Genomic DNA, 20,000 nt, shown 5'->3' with positions numbered 1-20,000 from the left:
CCGCGATAGGCCTACCTTTAGTATTCTGACTTGAAATAGGCCTACTTCCTAAAATTAAATGAGGACAAAACTGAAATCCTACTAGTCGGTCCTATAACAAGTCTTGGTGTTATAATAGACTCGGACCTAAGCTTTAAATCACACATCAACAAGGTGACAAAAACATCATTCTCCCACCTTAGAAACATAGCTAAGGTACGGCCATTTATAAATCAAAAGGACACTGAAAAACTGATCCATGCATTTATCTCAAGCCGACTCAACTACTGTAATGCACTCCTTACCGGCCTCCTGAAAAAAACCACAGAACGACTTCAACTCATTTAAAACTCGGCAGCTATAGGCTATTAACTAGAAACAAGAGGAGAGATCGCATCAGTCCAGTATTAGCTACTCTACTGGCTTCCGGTAACATTTAGAAACGATTTTAAGGTCCTCCTCCTTATATATAAAGCACTAAATGGAACAGGACCAAGCTACAATGCAAATTCTCATGTCAACTATGTGCCCCCTAGAATATTATGATCAACTACTGGTCTATTGAAGGTTCCCAACCACAGCCAAAAGAAAATCGGGGACGCAGCCTTTGCAAATTATGCACCAAAGGCAGCTATGGAACACCCTACCTATGGACATTAGGGAGGCTAGATCTCTAAATATTTTCTAAAATAAGCTAAAAATTTTCCTCTTCACCTTAGCCTTTTAATACACTTTTAATACACTGACTCCGCTGCTTGTGTTTAAGTCATGTGTCAGTTCTATGCTAATTTCATCTTACTACCTCTTATGCACTGTGCCGCCTACTCATTACATCGACACTGATTATTGTATTGTAAATTAGGGCTATTTTATTTAATTGATTTATTGTCTATTCTATTTTATTATTACTCTTTTGTCATTCTGTCTATTCTATTTTACTCTTTTATTACTTTTTATTACAGGTTTTGGACTGTGTGGTGTCAAGCAGGAGGAAAGAGTGTCAGGTAATTATTTTAGAATTCTGACTTGATACAGGCCTACTTTTAGTATTCTGACTTGATACAGGCCTACTTTTAGTATTCTGACTTGATACAGGCCTACTTTTAGTATTCTGACTTGATACAGGCCTACTTTTAGTATTCTGACTTGATACAGGCCTACTTTTAGTATTCTGACTTGATACAGGCCTACTTCTAGTATTCTGACTTGATACAGGCCTACTTTTAGTATTCTGACTTGATACAAAAATAATTTTAGTATTCTGACTTGATAGGCCGACCTCAATATGTTTTTTTCCCGTCATTTGGCCACAGTAAAGCTGAAATAACATCCCTTGGGGGAATTCCCTTAGGGAAAGGCAAAAATCGGTTGAACGAATGAGTGAAAAAAATCAATTATTGTTTTCTTAAGACCTTTCAGGCTGTAAACACCCCCCCCCCCTTTCAAAGAACATGCCATCTTTTAATAACATCCTCCAGAGCTCAGTGTGGCCACGTCCCACCAGTGTGTTCACAGAGCTCTGAGTCAGTAAAGAGCCTGGGCCTATTGACCTTTACAAAAACAAATGTGCACATCAGTTAAAGGTGCTATAGATAACATTTGTATGTAGATTAATAATACAAATAAAAAACGAATGCACCCACAGAGCTTTTAGAAAGGTGCTTCCCCTCCCCAAAATATATTCATTATGAATTTGTCATACATTTTTTTGTCAGGTCCAGGATTTAAGTTTATCTCTGTCTGCTCAACCGGAAGTCTTCATGTTGCATATTTTAAAGTGCCCCAGTTCTCTAAAGTGCCCTCAGATGTGGAACACCTGACAGCTGGGGAAGCAGCGCTGGAGGCCATGTAGGAAGCGACCAAGCCAGATGTGAAACAGAGGCAGTGTTGCTCTCAGACGACACACCAGGGTGTAATGAGGGAGCGATAGGCCCGGCTGTTGCTCTGGGGCACGACAGCAGCGGCCTCTAATTGTCAGTAGGTTATTCATTATGCACGGGAGACAGACAGACAGACGGACACAGACCCTCAGGCCGGTCAGAGGAGAGACGTTAAAGAAAAGAAGGCAATAGATCCGTCCTTTCTACATTGGCTACATCTGAGGAGAGCTTGTGATGGGTCACGCAGTAGCACTTGTCTGGAGGAGAGACTGTCAGGTAATACCTTTAGTATTCTGACTTGATAAAGGCCTACTTTTAGTATTCTAACTTGATATAGGGCTACTTTTAGTATTCTAACTTGATATAGGGCTACTTTTAGTATTCTTTTTTTTAAGATTTGTTTTTTGGAATTTTACTGCTTTATTTCGGACAGGCCCGACAGAGAGGACGGTTGGGAGAAGACATGGGGGAAAGACATGCGGCAAAGGTCGCCGGGTCCGGGAGTCGAACCCGGGACGTCCGCGTTGCACTGCAGCGCAGCTACTTTTATTATTCTGACTTGATACAGGCCTACTTTTAGTATTCTGACTTGATACAGGGCTACATGTATTATTCTGACTTGATACAGGCCTATTTTTAGTATTCTGACGTGATACAGGTTATTCATTATGAACGGGAGACAGAGACAGACAGACAGACAGACACAGAGCCTCAGGCCGGTCAAAGGAGAGACGTTTAAGAAAAGAAGAAGGCAATAAATCCTTCCTTTCTACATCGGCTACATCTGAAGAGAGCTTGTGTGACGGGTCACGCAGTAGCAGCACGCGTCTGACGAATGTGACAAGAAGACACATGGCGACGCTACACACACTGACATGCGATCCGGGCTGAATCGCCTTGAGGCTACGCTATTATCTTCCCCCTGAATGAAGCCTCACATGAAAAAGCCTCTGCTCTTCACTTTCGCTTTCCCCTCACGGAGGACATTGAGTGGCCTCTCTGTGGAACACGGCACATAATTCACCCGCGGTCAGACATCGCCGCTCCTGAAGTTGAAGGCCCGCTACTCACTCTCACACTGACTCATCAACATCTACCATCAATGGAGACAGTGTTGGAGGCCAAGAGGTCGTATTTGATTGCCGTTTTATCTACAGGGCCCTATTGAGTATTGAGAGGTCATACAAGTCCTTTATGAAATATAGGAGCCAACACTGGTTTTATTCTCCAAGCAGGGTTGAACTGGCACCACTTTGGCCTCCATGACACCCCCCCACCCACACGAGGCAAGTAGCCTAACACAAGTGTCAGCCAATACATAAACACACACACATCTTCCAAAAGAGGTACAGAGATGTGTACACACACACACATACCTTGTGACCGGTAGACTAGAGCAGCTAGTCACAGCAGTAGCAATGACGTTAACATTAGTTAGCAAGTGGAGTTTTTCTCCACTTGCTCACGGACCTTGCCAGATATAGTTTTGGCATTTCAATTTGGCTATGGAGGCTGAGAGGAGACTTGCTTTAGCGCAGCAATGGGATAACGTTAGCCGCTTAGCTAACGTTCTAACGTGACTCTGCGGCACCAGTTCCATTAGTGAGGAAAGGAAGGGGGGGATATATTGACAAGGCTTGACAACAGAGGTTCAAAGATAACTTCACATTTATTGGGTATTCATTTCTTTATATCGCTTTATCCAACGGGCTGCTCCCGTTTCCAACTCTGTGTGTTGAAAATTACATTCTGGTGTGACATCATCAATTACGGCAATTTAGGACGCTCAAACCTCAAACTCAAACCTATTACATCACGCTCTCTCTCTCTCTCTACGTTGTCAAACATGTTATGTTGGAGTTTTATTGTGTTTGAGTTGTTTGAGGGAAAGAAACCACCTGTCTTGCTGTCGTTTTTATTTTCACTTTGTGCCGCTTGATTTAATTGTATTTCATGAAAAAAGTGTTTTTCAGAGATGGAAGTAACTTGAGAAAAGGTTTTGCATTTTTCTATTGCAGTTTTGCACAATAAATGTTCTTAAAATACCTCTGTACTATGTGAAGTATGTCCTAGTAATACAAGAGTACAGTAATAGCTGCCATACCAGTGTTTTACCCCTTCAGAAGCATTTATATAGACATTTTAAGATAAATTAATATACCGTGATATATACCGTTACCGCCTATGCTTCAAATTATACCGTGTTATACATTTTAGACCATACCGTCCAGCCCTAAGAGGTATAGTCGAAATCCATACCATAGCGCAAATTCATACCGTTTATACCGTCCACCCTTAACACACACACACACACACACACACACACACACACACACACACACACACACACACACACACACACACACACACACACACACACACACACACACACACACACACACACACACACACACACACACACACACACACACACACACACACACACACACACACACACACACACACACACACACACACACACACACACACACACACACACACACACACACACACTGAACATGGGAGATCTGCTATCAGCTTCTTTGCTCCTTGAAATAAAGATTGAATGAATGAATGCATACAATTACATTGTTACATAATGATAACATATTAATGGTGCCTTTCTGCTTTCACACCCGTCTGGTTTAGTCTGGTTGAATGGAACCCTGGAGTGTCTGATCCCCTCGGTTTGGTTTGTCTGAAGAGGTGAGAGGTTACATCACTGCAACGCCAAAGTACGTACCAAATGATATTAAATCATGACACTTCTGGCAAACTCTAAAGACCGTTGATCACATTTAGAGGTTCACCCTGGAATGAGCACAGCATTTCACGGTGGAGTCCACCACGTGGTCCTCACCCAGACAATCATGTAGACTTGTACGTTCTTATTCCACGTAATAAGTCCCACCTTCTTTTCTTGACCCGGCTGGCAACCGTTGCTACACGCTACAGCTTGACTGTCGTCTGACAGGTTCTGACAAACTGGAACATCAAGTCATTCTTTTGTATGGAGAGCACACTGAGGATGTTTAGAAGATGTTCCTGAGGAAGGCGCAAAGGCAACAGTGTGTAGAGTCGGGCTGTGTGATATGGACAAAATCATAATATGGGAAATTTCATATCTCAATAACGATATAGTACGTTTTCGGCAGGGGTGTAAAAAGTACCCAGTTATTATATTATAAGTGAAAGTATGGGTACCGTCTCAAAATCTTACTCAAGTAAAAGTCAGAGTATCTGGCTAAAAACAAACTTTTTTCTGATTGTCTATTCTTCTGATAGCAGGTGTTTAATCAAAGATCCCCGCTTTCTAGTCTTGCACAAGGACCAATCAGCATGGGTATGGGCGGGTTCATTTTCCATTGATGGGGATTTGATTGGCTGTTTTTTTTCTCTGAAATGTAATTGACTATACAAACCTAATAATACTAGGGTAAAGTACAAATCCCCAAGAACAATACTTAAGTATTGTAACAATGTACAAAAAAACCTGGTTTTCGGTAAATTCAATAAAACATTTGTCTATATAAAATAACCACATACTTCATGATTACCTTTTGATAATCAATAGGCATTCACCTGATAATAATAATAATAGAGTGTGAACTAAATACAAATTAAAGGCACGTGCACACACAGAAAATATCTCACCTCAACATCTCTTTCTACCGCAGCTTTCACTTATCTTGCGCAAAACCAATAATTTCCACAGATTTGATTTCAGAGAAGGTATGATGAATTAGAAAGAATCCACTTGATAAAGTAAAATTGGATGCAACCGAATAATACCATGGTTTGAGTCAAGTGAAAATGGATGACTGACGAGCTTTTAAAAGCTAAAGTAAATAAAAAAATAAGGTAGCCTACAACTGAAGGCTAAATATTGGGTCCTCCTTTTTCTCATCAGATTACAATTTCACTCAAATGTCAGCATTGGATTTATGTACGAAGACCTCAACATCAGATGAAAACAGACACCAAGGAACTGAACGTTGTGTCTGCCCGTTGAGTCATTTCATTAACTGTTAGCATTAATAGACTAACTAATAGTTAGCTAGGTATTAATAGACTAACTAATAGTTAGCTACTAGTTTGCTAATGATTGCTTACCCTACTTGCTAGGACCGAGCATGGCTGTCTACCCAGGGTTCTAGTAGCTACCTAGCTACTACCTAGGTGCTAGCTTTAGAAAACTAGCCTTTACTGTCGCCCATTGTTTCTGAATTGTTACGGAATGGTTCCATTGGTCTTTAGTGGAACCTTGTTGATGTGGATTTGACGGGTGTTACATAACGTTGCTTCAGTGAGAGAAGGTGGAATGTGTTCTTTACACGTCGTCTGCTGGTTTGAAAGGCTACATTCCTTTTCTTATCAGCATTTTCTTCTACAGCACCAGGATGAGCTTTATACACATGTCCTTGTTTATTATTATTATATTATATCTAAATGCTCTGTTGAAATGTTAGGCTGTAGTGTGAAAGACCTGCTTTGTTGTGTTTATATTTGGTTTAAATGAACACTGGAGTTGATCCCATCTTCAGGTCATAGGAGTTCACTCTCAGCGTGTGTGTGTGTGTGTGTGTGTGTGTGTGTGTGTGTGTGTGTGTGTGTGTGTGTGTGTGTGTGTGTGTGTGTGTGTGTGTGTGTGTGTGTGTGTGTGTGTGTGTGTGTGTGTGTGTGTGTGTGTGAGTGTGTGTGTGTGTGTGTGTGTGTGTGTGTGTGTGTGTGTGTGTGTGTGTGTGTGTGTGTGTGCGTGTGTTTATGCAAGTGTGTGAGAGAGCAAGGATTAGTGCTAATACCATACGGGTCTGTTCCTGACCTCAAAGTGTTAGTGTTGTTTTAAACTACATCCATCTGCCCCTCATTCATTACACACATGCACACACACATGCACACACACACACACACACACACACACACACACACACACACACACACACACACACACACACACGCACACATGTCAGAAAATACCATCCATCTCTGCACATTATCCATCATCCTACATCATTCACCTGTGTGCTTTCGTGAGGCCTAAATAAACACATTTAGGCTGTAGCCTCTCCTGCTTATGTTGATCAAACAGAGCCTAGTATTAGGTATGGAAGCCTAGTATTAGGTATGGAAGCCTAGTATTAGTTATGGAAGCCTAGTATTAGTTATGAAGCCTAGTATTAGTTATGGAAACCGAGTATTACGTTATGAAGCCTAGTATTAGTTATGTAGCTTAGTATTAGTTATGAAGCTTAGTATTAGTTATAAGGCCTAGTATTAGGGATGTTTTTAACAAACAGGGTTTTTGTAGTTATGAAGAAATACGCAAAAAATGTAATCTCACCAAGTCCACACATCTTTTTTACATACAGTTATTGTTATGTTTGAAGTCTCAAGGTGTTCCATTAAATATACCAATTGAACACCACAGATACCACAAATTCTTCTATGAAAGAGAGACATCGAGAGGTTTTGTTTCAGATTTTTATCATCAATTACTAACGTCCTCGTATGAAACCCTCCACCTAGACTCCGTCTGGAGGAGGGATATACCAGACCTGGAAAGTGATTTTGATTGGCAAGAAGCCTGGGCAAATGTTCGACTCACATCAAGGAACCCGGACCATCGACAAATCAATCTTAACTATATTCACAGGACATACTTGACTCCTATAAGACTGAAAAAAATTGGTCTTATACAAGACTCCAAATGCTCCTTATGTACAAATGGGGACGAGGGGACATTTATGCACATGTACTGGGACTGCCCACCAGTTAAGATATTCTGGAAAGAGGTGACCCAGCAATTATCAAATCTCTTAACTTGGAATATACCTGTACACCCCTCTGTATTACTGCTGAATGATGTTTTTGAGTGTGCAGTACATCCACAGCTAAAGAGATTGGTTTTATTGGGTATCACAGTGGCTAAAAAGCTGATAGCATCACAATGGTTCCAACCGGAAAAAATTTGCCGAAAGATCTGGATTATTACATATCTCGATGTGATCTATCAAGAAATATCTACAGCAAGAATTTTGGGTCTCAATGAATCCAAAATGACATTGTGGTTAGAAGTGGTGGAGAAAATAAAAGCTAGCATATAATGGTAGTGTCTGGTTAGGAGCGAGGGATAATGGATGGATTATCCAATGGGGGGTCCGGGAGGGGGGGTACGAGCTAGAGCATATGTGTGTAGGTTTTTAGATAACAGGTATTAAGGGTATATCCTGTATAAGACAATTAACTAAATGGTGATTTCATTGGATGTGCACTGTCAACTAATACTTGTATATCTTATCATGTGTTGTCATGTTTGTTTATGTGTTTGTTTAAAAAATAATAAAAAAAAATTAAATACAAAAAAAAGGCCTAGTATTAGTTATGAAGCTTAGTATTAGCTATGGAAGCCTAGTATTAATTATGGAAGCCTAGTATTAGTTATAGAAGCCTAGTATTAGTTATGTAAGCCTAGTATTAATTATGGAAGCCCATTATTAGTTATGGAAACCTAGTATTAAGTTATGAAGCCTAGTATTAGTTATGTAGCTTAGTATTAGTTATGAAGCTTAGTATTAGTATAAGGCCTAGTATTAGTTATGAAGTTTAGTATTAGTTATAAAGCCTAGTATTAGTTATGAAGCTTAGTATTAGTTATGAAGCCTAATATTAGTTATGAAACTTAGCATTAGGTATGGAAGTCTAGTATTAGTTATGGAAGCCTAGTTATGGAAGCCTAGTATTAGTTATGGAAGCTTAGTATTAGTTATCCATGGATGCCTAGTACTAGTTATGGAAGTATAATATTTATGGAAAGGGTAAATGATTGATTTGGTTAAACAACCTATAATAGTGTTTTTTTGGTTATTAGACCTGTTATTTATTGTTTGAAACTATATCTGCTTCATAAAACCAATATCAACGAGTGATAATACCAATATCAACAAGTGATAATACCAACCGAGATAATCAAATCACTTTTATATTTTCTCACACAGTCTGCATAGCTTCATCCTGAAGTCATACCCAACCTCTCAGTCCACCTGGAGAGAAGCAGAGTTTCCATAGTGTATGTAACCTCCTGCTTGGAGCTGTCGGCTGTGTTCAACCCACACAGCAGAGTTTCAACCGTGTTAGCTTGGAGCTAGCGGCTGTGTTCAACCCACACAGCAGAGTTTCAACCGTGTTAGGTTGGAGCTAGCGGCTGTGTTCAACCCACACAGCAGAGTTTCAACCGTGTTAGCTTGGAGCTGTCGGCTGTGTTCAACCCACACAGCAGAGTTTCAACGTGTTAGCTTGGAGCTGTCGGCTGTGTTCAACCCACACAGCAGAGTTTCAACGTGTTAGCTTGGAGCTGTCGGCTGTGTTCAACCCACACAGCAGAGTTTCAACCGTGTTAGGTTGGAGCTAGCGGCTGTGTTCAACCCACACAGCAGAGTTTCAACCGTGTTAGCTTGGAGCTAACGGCTGTGTTCAACCCACACAGCAGAGTTTCAACCATGTTAGCTTGGAGCTAGCGGCTGTGTTCAACCCACACAGCAGAGTTTCAACCGTGTTAGCTTGGAGCTAGCGACTGTGTTCAACCCACACAGCAGAGTTTCAACCGTGTTAGCTTGGAGCTGTCGGCTGTGTTCAACCCACACAGCAGAGTTTCAACCGTGTTAGCTTGGAGCTAGCGGCTGTGTTCAACCCACACAGCAGAGTTTCAACCGTGTTAGGTTGGAGCTAGCGGCTGTGTTCAACCCACACAGCAGAGTTTCAACCGTGTTAGCTTGGAGCTGTCGGCTGTGTTCAACCCACACAGCAGAGTTTCAACGTGTTAGCTTGGAGCTGTCGGCTGTGTTCAACCCACACAGCAGAGTTTCAACGTGTTAGCTTGGAGCTGTCGGCTGTGTTCAACCCACACAGCAGAGTTTCAACCGTGTTAGGTTGGAGCTAGCGGCTGTGTTCAACCCACACAGCAGAGTTTCAACCGTGTTAGCTTGGAGCTAACGGCTGTGTTCAACCCACACAGCAGAGTTTCAACCATGTTAGCTTGGAGCTAGCGGCTGTGTTCAACCCACACAGCAGAGTTTCAACCGTGTTAGCTTGGAGCTAGCGACTGTGTTCAACCCACACAGCAGAGTTTCAACCGTGTTAGCTTGGAGCTAGCAGCTGTGTTCAACCCACACAGCAGAGTTTCAACCATGTTAGCTTGGAGCTAGCGGCTGTGTTCAACCCACACAGCAGAGTTTCAACCATGTTAGCTTGGAGCTAGCGGCTGTGTTCAACCCACACAGCAGAGTTTCAACAGTGTTTGCTTGGAGCTAGCGGCTGTGTTCAACCCACACAGCAGAGTTTCAACAGTGTTTGCTTGGAGCTAGCGGCTGTGTTCAACATACAGAGCAGAATTTCAACAGTGTTTGCTTGGAGCTAGCGGCTGTGTTCAACCCACACAGCAGAGTTTCAACCGTGTTAGCTTGGAGCTAGCGGCTGTGTTCAACCCACACAGCAGAGTTTCAACCGTGTTAGGTTGGAGCTAGCGGCTGTGTTCAACCCACACAGCAGAGTTTCAACCGTGTTAGCTTGGAGCTAACGGCTGTGTGGGTTCGGCTGTGTTCAACCCACACAGCAGAGTTTCAACCGTGTTAGCTTGGAGCTAGCGACTGTGTTCAACCCACACAGCAGAGTTTCAACCGTGTTAGCTTGGAGCTAGCAGCTGTGTTCAACCCACACAGCAGAGTTTCAACCATGTTAGCTTGGAGCTAGCGGCTGTGTTCAACCCACACAGCAGAGTTTCAACCATGTTAGCTTGGAGCTAGCGGCTGTGTTCAACCCACACAGCAGAGTTTCAACAGTGTTTGCTTGGAGCTAGCGGCTGTGTTCAACCCACACAGCAGAGTTTCAACAGTGTTTGCTTGGAGCTAGCGGCTGTGTTCAACATACAGAGCAGAATTTCAACAGTGTTTGCTTGGAGCTAGCGGCTGTGTTCAACCCACACAGCAGAGTTTCAACAGTGTTTGCTTGGAGCTAGCGGCTGTGTTCAACATACAGAGCAGAGTTTCAACAGTGTTTGCTTGGAGCTAGCGGCTGTGTTCAACATACAGAGCAGAGTTTCAACAGTGTTTGCTTGGAGCTAGCGGCTGTGTTCAATCCACACAGCAGAGTTTCAACCGTGTTTGCTTGGAGCTGTCGGCTGTGTTCAACATACAGAGCAGAGTTTCAGGGAACAGAAGATTAGGGGGGAGACGGAGATATGAGGAAACAAAAGTCACATTCCAGACATTTCTCACTAGGTAATTATTAATGTGTTTCACATTTCTGGTGCAGAGCCGATGTGGGCGATATGGAGGGGCGCAGTCTCTCTGAGGCAGCGGACAGTTAGCCTACTTCTCATAGACATACTATAGGACATACCGTCCTTGACTGATTAAGTTCTTATTCCGTTATTATAGTCGTAGTACTTTGTTGAGTAGCCTAATTGATTCAGTTAACGTTAGTTGATTTGATCGACACATTTGTGGAGTTGTGTTTCCCTTCCCACATGCAGTCATGCAGATGGACCATTTTGTGCTTATTATTTTTAAGGAAATATTGTAATTCATTCAGCATAGGAAACAAGCATAAGAAATGACGAGGCTAATGATCGACTAGCAGAATCCAATGAACTGACTAATGGGCTAAGAGGTCATCCTGAGCTGAGTAAACCGTGTTTCTTCTACGATTTTTTACTCCGATACCTGGAGTTGAGGCACGAATGTTCTCACACTACGTGTGGACGTGTGACGTGTGGACGTTTTCATTTAAGCATGGTTTTAGAGTGTATACATGTACAAAGTAAAATCGTTTACACAAATAGTGACCTGATTTCACTTAAGAAGCTGTAATATATACGCACACCGGTTGACTAAATAGGTCACTTTTAACTAGTGAGTTTACTCGGGTCAAGTGATTACAGGAAGTTCCGGTAACAAAATGTATTATAATTTTTTTTTTGTCACCTCTCACAGAGGTGGAATATGCTATTTAAATAAATATTTTCTAAACATTTGACCTCCAATCAGTAGTAAAGACAGCACAGTATTCCTCCAGACACAAGCTGGTAGCCGAGAGCTAGTGTTATTTGTTCATGAGTCTGACTGCCTGGGGGAGAAAAAACGTTCCTGAGCCTGCTGCTCCGGGCCTCGAGGCTGTGGATCGGTACCGCTTGGGGTCGTTAATAATCCTGCAGGCTTTGCTGACACTCCATACGTCATACATACAATAACATACAGGGATCTTTAGCCTAGCATTACAGATTCTAGAGGTTTAATAAATCCTCTTAACACGCAACGGCCCACATGTGGGCCCTCTTGAGGACGATTTGCCCACGGGCACTTTGGCGACCTCTAGCGGCTCGGGTGTGCATATATATATAGAATTTTAAAGCCCTATTTGTTGCCTGTCGATAGCCGTTTCAGGCGACAAGATCCGTTCAGCGGTTCTCGAGTTACATGCCAATATGTGAGGCATGCGCCAAAGTACACGGCAGACTTTTTATTTTTTCAAATACCACTCTCGACTCTCAAGCCTCTACATGTACTAGTCTGTACCTCCATCAATCATTTGGCGATCTCGAGAATTATTGGACAGCGTTGTAACCAATTAGTAGGGCTTTCCAATGGTACCCCACCTGGGAATGAGCTAATCAGGGATCTAGGTGAAAAGTCACGAGCCAAAACAGAAAGAGAATTCTCCGCCGAATGCATTAAAGTCTATGAGAAAATCGTTTTCTGAGCTCTCTCACGTTTGACCAAAACCGCTTCTAATCACTCATTTCTGAACAGATTTTAATGAAATTTGGACATGTCCTACACAAGACTTCAGGCCATACCAATTTCTTTGGAAATACTACTTCTGGACTACTACAGAAAAATGTGAGTAACAAGTTTTTCTACAACTCAAGTTCAGACTTATGTTACTCTATTTCATTAGCACTAAAAGTGAATCAGAAACTTCAGAATGTCATCTTTCAAAAGAGACCAGGCTCATGCATGTGCTATAAGTTAAGAAGATAACTTATTAAACAAATAAGAAAATTACTTTTGTCTCACACAAATAAATAGCCTTATGCTTTTATAATGTCAAATAGGGGTGTAACGATGCAACCTCACAACGATTAAATTCGATTACAATTCTTCAGGCAACGATTCAATGCATCATGAAATCTCTTCATTTGACCACGATTAGATTTGATTCGATTTGATTAGATTAATTTTCTATCAGTTAATTCCCCCAAAAAAAATTATACACAAATGTGGCTGGGGGAACTGATTCACTCAGCATAAATGGACTATAGGTCAATAAAAACAATACACAAAAAAGAAAACATAAAAAAAATATATATATATTATTATATATATTTTTTTATTTCGATTCTAATCGATTCTAATCAATTCTAACATTTTAAAATCGATGCAGTTGAATCGTCACATTAGAATCGATGCATTTCGATGCATCGATGCATCATTACACCCCTAATGTCAAAGCATATTATATCAGAACAAAACACAATATAATAACAGCTGATTGATATAATTGTCTAGTCCTGGTATCTTCATTCCAGAAACTCTGTTTGGCCCTTAGCTGACAATGACAGGTTAGGCCTATAGCCGACTTGATCTTGGCTCCTGAGAGAACCACGTTGTCGGTAATAACGGGTCATAAGGATGATGATTCTACAGGACAAAGGAACCAGCTTGTCCTAAAGTGGGGTAATAATAAAGACAAACACATGACAGAGTTGAGTCTCATTAAGTTCATTACAGTGAGCAAGGGAACGTGAACAGTGGTGCACTCTCTCTCTCTCCCTCTGTCTCTCTCTCCCCCTCTCTTCTCTCTCTCTCTCTGCCTCTCTTCTCTCTCTGTCCCTCTCTCTCTCTCCCTCCCTCTCTTCTCTCTATCTCTCTGCCTCTCTTCTCTCTATCTGCCTCTCTTCTCTCTCTCTCTCTCTCTCTCTCTCTCTCTCTCTCTCTCTCTATCTCTCTCTCTGCCTCTCTTCTCTCTCTGTCCCTCTCTTCTCTCTGTCCCTCTCTTCTCTCTCCCCCTCTCTCTATCTCTCTCTGCCTCTCTTCTCTCTCTGTCTCTCTGCCTCTCTTCTCTCTCTGCCCCTCTCTTCTCTCTCTGCCTCTCTTCTCTCTCTCTATCTCTCTCTCCCTCTCTTCTCTCTCTCTATCTATCTCTCCCTCTCTTCTCTATCTGCCTCTCTTCTCTCTCTGCTTCTCTTCTCTCTCTCCCTCTCTCCCTCTAAAAAAGGCTCCATTGTTTCCTGGAGCAGTTCATGTAGGAGTCACCATTCTGTGATTACAGAGATAGGAATCAGAGCAGTTCCCACGTCAGTCCAGAGAGCCCTCACCTTACTGTATTCACACACACACACACGCACACACACACACACACACACACACACACACACACACACACACACACACACACACACACACACACACACACACACACACACACACACACACACACACACACACACACACACACACACACACAGAGGATGAAGAGGAGCAGCTCAGAGGACGAAGAGGAGCGGCTCAGAGGATGAAGAGGAGCAGCTCAGAGGATGAAGAGGAGCAGCTCAGAGGATGAAGAGGAGCAGCTTAGAGATAAAACCAGGCTGCAGGCTGCAGCACAGATGTAACTCATGCATTTGATGTATGCAATGAAATATAAGAATGAAGCGTTGGTCATTCTGTGATAATAACTATTGCTGAAGCATCAAAGGCCATACTGAGACGGTTCTATGGAATAGTAGAGGAGACAGGTTCATTTACTATCTAGGCTGAACATACAATACTGTGCTAAGAACGTGGACAAGAGGAAACTAACTCTCTCCTCCACTGGCCAACGTGGCTGGAGGATTCATACATTCTCCTGACATTTTCATTATTCTACCTGCCAAATAGAATTTCAAAATACAATAGTCTGGAGGGAGTGTAGTTGTTTAGGCAACCTGCCAAAGTGTCTGGTAGAGTAGTAGACAACCCGACCAGGCGGACACAGACTAAATCTACCAGCATTTGGCTTGTGGTCAATTGTACCAATAAAAAACAAATAAATGAATAACTAACGCTAATTATGGGTTTGTGGTTATGGTACGTGGCGCCTAAATCATTCCCAAGGAAGTTGCCAAGTGAATCACAGGCCTTGGATCAGGCCTACTTCCAGTGTTTCCCATTCACACATTTACTTGTGGTGAGCGGTGGCTCGTTAGAATAGCAAGCAGGTCCACCGCAAACAGATTTCCCTGACTGATAAAATATCCTGTCAAGCGGCGCTTCTTGTGCTGGAAGCCTACAGTGTTGTTCAGTGTGTATCCTAGTATCTAAGACAACCCAGTGCTATAAACAACCGGAGAACTGAGAAGAACACAGATTTATATCTTCAATCTGACGCCATCAGCAGAAGAGACACAGCAGACTGAGAGGTGAACTGACGCCAAGTCACATTCTGACTCAATCAGCACTTTTTCTTCCCCACTCCAGAGTTTCTCTGTTGATAAAACAAGTGTTTGGTGTTTATGGTTTATAGGCAACAGAGGACGACGTTAATATAGGCTGGTTAGGTCCACCTGTCTAGGTATGTAGTGTACTATGTACTATGTCTACTATTACTTGCCCACTCGCTAAATGTCTTCAAAAGACAGCTTAAAACCCATATTGCCATAGAATCAAACCATAAACAAAGAGGCCTATTGAGATGTTAGATCTTAATATGAAAAACTATGTGATTTAATGCTCTATGCCTTACCTTGACCTTGTCTATTTATGCTTGTTTTATATTTATTTTATGTCTGCACTTTTGCATTGCTTTTGATCTACCAACTTATTTTTGTACTGCTGTGAAGCACTTTGAGCTGCAATTCTTTACAAATAAAGTTATTATTATTATTATTACCTACTGTGCTACTATGTCTATATTGCTACCTACTATGCTACTATGCCTATTGCCTATACTACTATGCTAATATACCTATACTTCTATCTACTATGCTAATATGTCTATACTACTACCCAGTACCCACTATGCTACTATGTCTATACTACTATGCACTCAAGTCCAACACTGTTTGACGTCAAACAATATCACTTAGGCTACCCTTAGCTGCCAGAGTTGTACCCTTCCTGCTGACTGTTACAGAACTTGTAAATGTAAATATAATGACTCTGCAGAACGTGAACAATGTAACAAAAAGCAAGGATGCCAAGATTAGGCAGAAACGTCAACATAATGATGTCACAATGAGGAGCGCTCAGGACATGCGGTCGTCGTGGTACTTCCCCATCTGCTCAGAATAAACACGTTTAAAACACCAACCCTGCAACTGGTTCTTCTGACGCCTGATCAAAACGACACCTTTGAAATCTCAGTCAGCAATGTACAATTTCCAGGGGAATTCTAAGGAAGAATAGGCTACCAGTCTGTAAACAAACAAAGACAAAGCCCTGGTAGAATGATGTGATGGAGAGAGAAGGTATGTTTAAGGTATTAAAATGCACATCACAACACAACAACTGTAATAGTTGGTTATGCTCCAGAGCCCATTGAGAGACAGTGGATAACAGATGGTGGTCATACTGTATACATCTGCATGTGCCCAATGTGACGATGACAACGCCAGCACTGGATACAAGATTAAGCTTAAAAGTGAATGAAGCTAATTCCATTTCATCTCCATTGCAAATGAGCTTTCTCTTTGTCTGTGAAGATGATAGTGTGCAGATTCTAAAAACATAGGCTCCACTATTTATTATCCCCTTTTGATCTGATCACCATAGGCTGCATACAGTAGCTCATATATATATATATATATATATTATATATATATATATATATATATATATATATATATATATATATATATATATATATATATATATATACCGAGAAAGACGACCCAAAGCATAGGCTTAATATGTTTACTACAGACATCACATCTATGTCCTTATTGATCAGAGGAAGCAAAGCACAGAAATACTTCACCTTTTAGTTGACAACAGCTGGCAGTCCAGTTCTCCTGATCCCAGGCTCTGTCACTTCTCTCTCTCTCTCTTTCTCTCTCTCCCTCCCTCCCTCTCTTTCTCTCTCTCCCACAACCGACAGGCCACCTGTCTTCCTGTTTTTCCCTAGAGCTCTACCTCTGATGGCAGCGGGGAGGTGTTTGAATGGGTGGGAGCGACTCCGAGCCAGGCCTCTCCTTCTGTCTGTGAGGGTGCTGCTGGAGGAAATCACCACGCTGGTCTCTCTCTCTCTCCCTCTCTCTCTACACCGAGCCAGGCCTCTCCTTCTGTCTGTGAGGGTGCTGCTGGAGGAAATCACCACGCTGGTCTCTCTCTCTCTCCCTCTCTCTCTACACCGAGCCAGGCCTCTCCTTCTGTCTGCGAGGGTGCTTCTGGAGGAAATCACCACGCTGGTCTTGGCAGGAGGTTAGGTAGATCCTCTAGGGACCAGCATTTGGACTAACAACACAAGTATCGGCAATTGTGAAAACCAAGATCTCTCTCTCTCTCTCTCTCTCTCTCTCTCTCTCCCTCGTGTTTAGATCCTACACCCTATGTAGTCCTGAGGCCATGGAGAGAGCCGGGTTCATCTCTGTTCAAAGTCCTCTCTTCCTCTTCTTCCCTCCTCCTTGTCCTCCTTGTCTGGTCACCTCTTTACACACTCTCACACACACACCACACACACACACACACACACACACCACACACACACACACACACACACACACACACACACACACACACACACACACCACACACACACACACACACACACCACACACACACACACACACACACACACACACACACACACACACACACCACACACACACACACACACACACACACACACACACACACACACACACACACACACACACACACACACACACACACACACACACACACACACACACACACACACACACACACACACACACACACACACACACACACACACACACACACAACACACACACACACACACAACACACACACCACACCACACAACACACACACCAAGAGGGCCAATGTAGTCAGACCCGTTCTCCCAGTGTTCTCGGACAAAAGAGCAGGATGTGGACGAGCTTTCACGTCCTTGACGTGGTCAATCCAGACCCTGTTGTAAGTGTTGACGTCTGAAAGCGGCCGGTTTCACCGCAGAATTAAGAGTTTGAGTGATGTGTTGATATGATGTGTCTCCCTTGTTCAGGATCAATCCTACAATAACGGAGGATCAGACTGGGGGAGGGGGGGGGGGGGGGGGTTGGGGGTGCAGACAGCAGGAAAACTAGAGAAATGATGATGGATGAAGGGAAAGAAATGACAGGAGGAAAGAATGAGAGCACAGAGGAGAGGGAACCAGAAAACGAGAGTGAGTGAGTAAGTGTGTGTGTGTACGTGTGTGTGTGTGTCTGTGTACGTGTGTGTGTTTACGTGTGTGTGTGTGTGTGTGTGTGTACGTGTGTGTATGTGTGTGTGTGTGTGTGTGTGTGGGGGGGGGGGGGGGTCTGGACAATGGTCTGAGTATAGACTCAAGTCTCTCTTTGGTTGGGCTGCTGTACCGGTTCAGCACTGTATCAGATTACATAACCCCCCCCCCCCCCCCCCCCCCCCCTCCCCGAGCAGGAGACTGAGGGGGTTATCATTGTTCTCTCCTTTCATTCCAGGAGAGAGCGACTCCTTTCACTCACCCCCACCACTCCACTCACCATGTGATCTGGGCCCAGAGACAGATTAGGTGCCAGGCGGGGAGCGAGGAGGGAGGCGAGGAGGGAGACGAGGAGGAAGACGAGGAGGGAGGCGAGGAGGGAGGAGAAGAGGGAGGCGAGAAGGGAGTGTAGGAGGCAAGGAGGAAGATGAGGAGGGAGGTGAGGAGGGAGGAGAGGAGGGAGGTGAGGAGGGAGGTGAGGCGGGAGGTGAGGAGGGAGGAGAGGAGGGAGGTGAGGAGGGAGGTGAGGAGGGAGGTGAGGAGGGAGGAGAGGAGGGAGGTGAGGAGGGAGGTGAGGAGGGAGGAGAAGAGGGAGGAGAAGAGGAAGGTGAGAAGGAGTGTAGGAGGCAAGGAGGGAGGAGAGGAGGGAGGTGAGGAGGGAAGCGAGGAGGGAGTGTAGGAGGCGAGGAGGAAGGTGAGGAGGGAGTGTAGGAGGCAAGGAGGGAGGAGAGGAGGGAGGTGAGGAGGGAAGCGAGGAGGGAGTGTAGGAGGCGAGGAGGAAGGTGAGGAGGGAGTGTAGGAGCGAGGAGGAAGACGAGTAGGGAGGTGAGGAGGGAGGCGAGGAGGAAGGTGAGGAGGGAGTGTAGGAGGCGAGAAGGAAGACGAGTAGGGAGGTGAGGAGGGAGTGTAAGAGGCGAGGAGGAAGATGAGGAGGGAGGTGAGGAGGGAGTGTAGGAGGCGAGGAGGAAGACGAGTAGGGAGGTGAGGAGGGAGGCGAGGAGGGAGTGTAAGAGGCGAGGAGGAAGACGAGGAGGGAGGTGAGGAGGGAGTGTAGGAGGCGAGGAGGAAGACGAGTAGGGAGGTGAGGAGGGAGTGTAGGAGGCGGGGAGGAAGACGAGTAGGGAGGTGAGGAGGGAGGCGAGGAGGGAGTGTAAGAGGAGGAGGAAGACAAGGAGGGAGGTGAAGAGGGAGGCGAGGAGAGAGTGTAGGAGGCGAGGAGGGAGTGTAGGAGGCGAGGAGGGAGGCGAGGAGGGAGGCGAAGGAGGGGGGCGAGGAGGGAGTGTAGGAGGCAAGGAGGGAGGAGAGGAGGTAGCGTAGGAGGTGAGGAGGGAGGTGAGGAGGGAGTGTAGGAGGCGAGGAGGGAGGCGAGGAGGGAGGCGAGGAGGGAGGCGAGGAGGAGTGTAGGAGGCAAGGAGGGAGGCGAGGAGGGAGTGTAGGAGGCTAGGAGGGAGGCGAGGAGGGAGTGTAGGAGGCGAGGAGGGAGGTGAGGAGGGAGTAGGAGGGCAAGGAGGGAGGCGAGGAGGGAGGTGAGGAGGGAGTGTAGGAGGCGAGGAGGGAGGCGAGGAGGAGGCTTTATCCTTTGATCATAAAGCTGGCACAGATAGGTGGGCACCCAGGGAGGAATCCCAACTAATAAAGCAGCAACATGCCAGGCGGAGTTAAACGCAGACTCCAGAGGCAAAC

The 20,000-nt window shown here is 44.1% G+C and overlaps 2 protein-coding genes across 3 annotated transcripts in view; both read right to left on the bottom strand.

Annotated features, from left to right (window-relative positions):
• The window catches only part of n4bp3 (NEDD4 binding protein 3), a 55,273-nt gene extending 37,994 nt beyond the window's left edge, over positions 1-17,279 (bottom strand). For both annotated transcript variants that reach the window (XM_084331261.1, XM_084331262.1), the window contains exon 1: positions 16,869-17,279. The gene's annotated coding sequence lies outside the window, so the exon portion shown is untranslated. The remainder of the gene's footprint in view (positions 1-16,868) is intronic.
• The window catches only part of LOC311243035 (platelet-derived growth factor receptor-like protein), a gene marked incomplete at its 3' end in the record, with an annotated part of 34,532 nt that continues 16,312 nt past the window's right edge, over positions 1,781-20,000 (bottom strand). The window contains exon 5 of the mRNA XM_084332106.1: positions 1,781-1,923. Within this exon, the coding sequence (XP_084188232.1) occupies positions 1,781-1,923 (143 nt within the window). The remainder of the gene's footprint in view (positions 1,924-20,000) is intronic.

The sequence above is a fragment of the Notolepis coatsorum genome, assembly GCF_963971535.1.
Source record: "Notolepis coatsorum genome assembly, chromosome: 16".
Taxonomy (NCBI): Eukaryota; Metazoa; Chordata; class Actinopteri; order Aulopiformes; family Paralepididae; genus Notolepis; species Notolepis coatsorum.
Note: the sequence above shows the minus strand (reverse complement) of the source record. Positions and strands in the feature narration are given on the sequence as shown.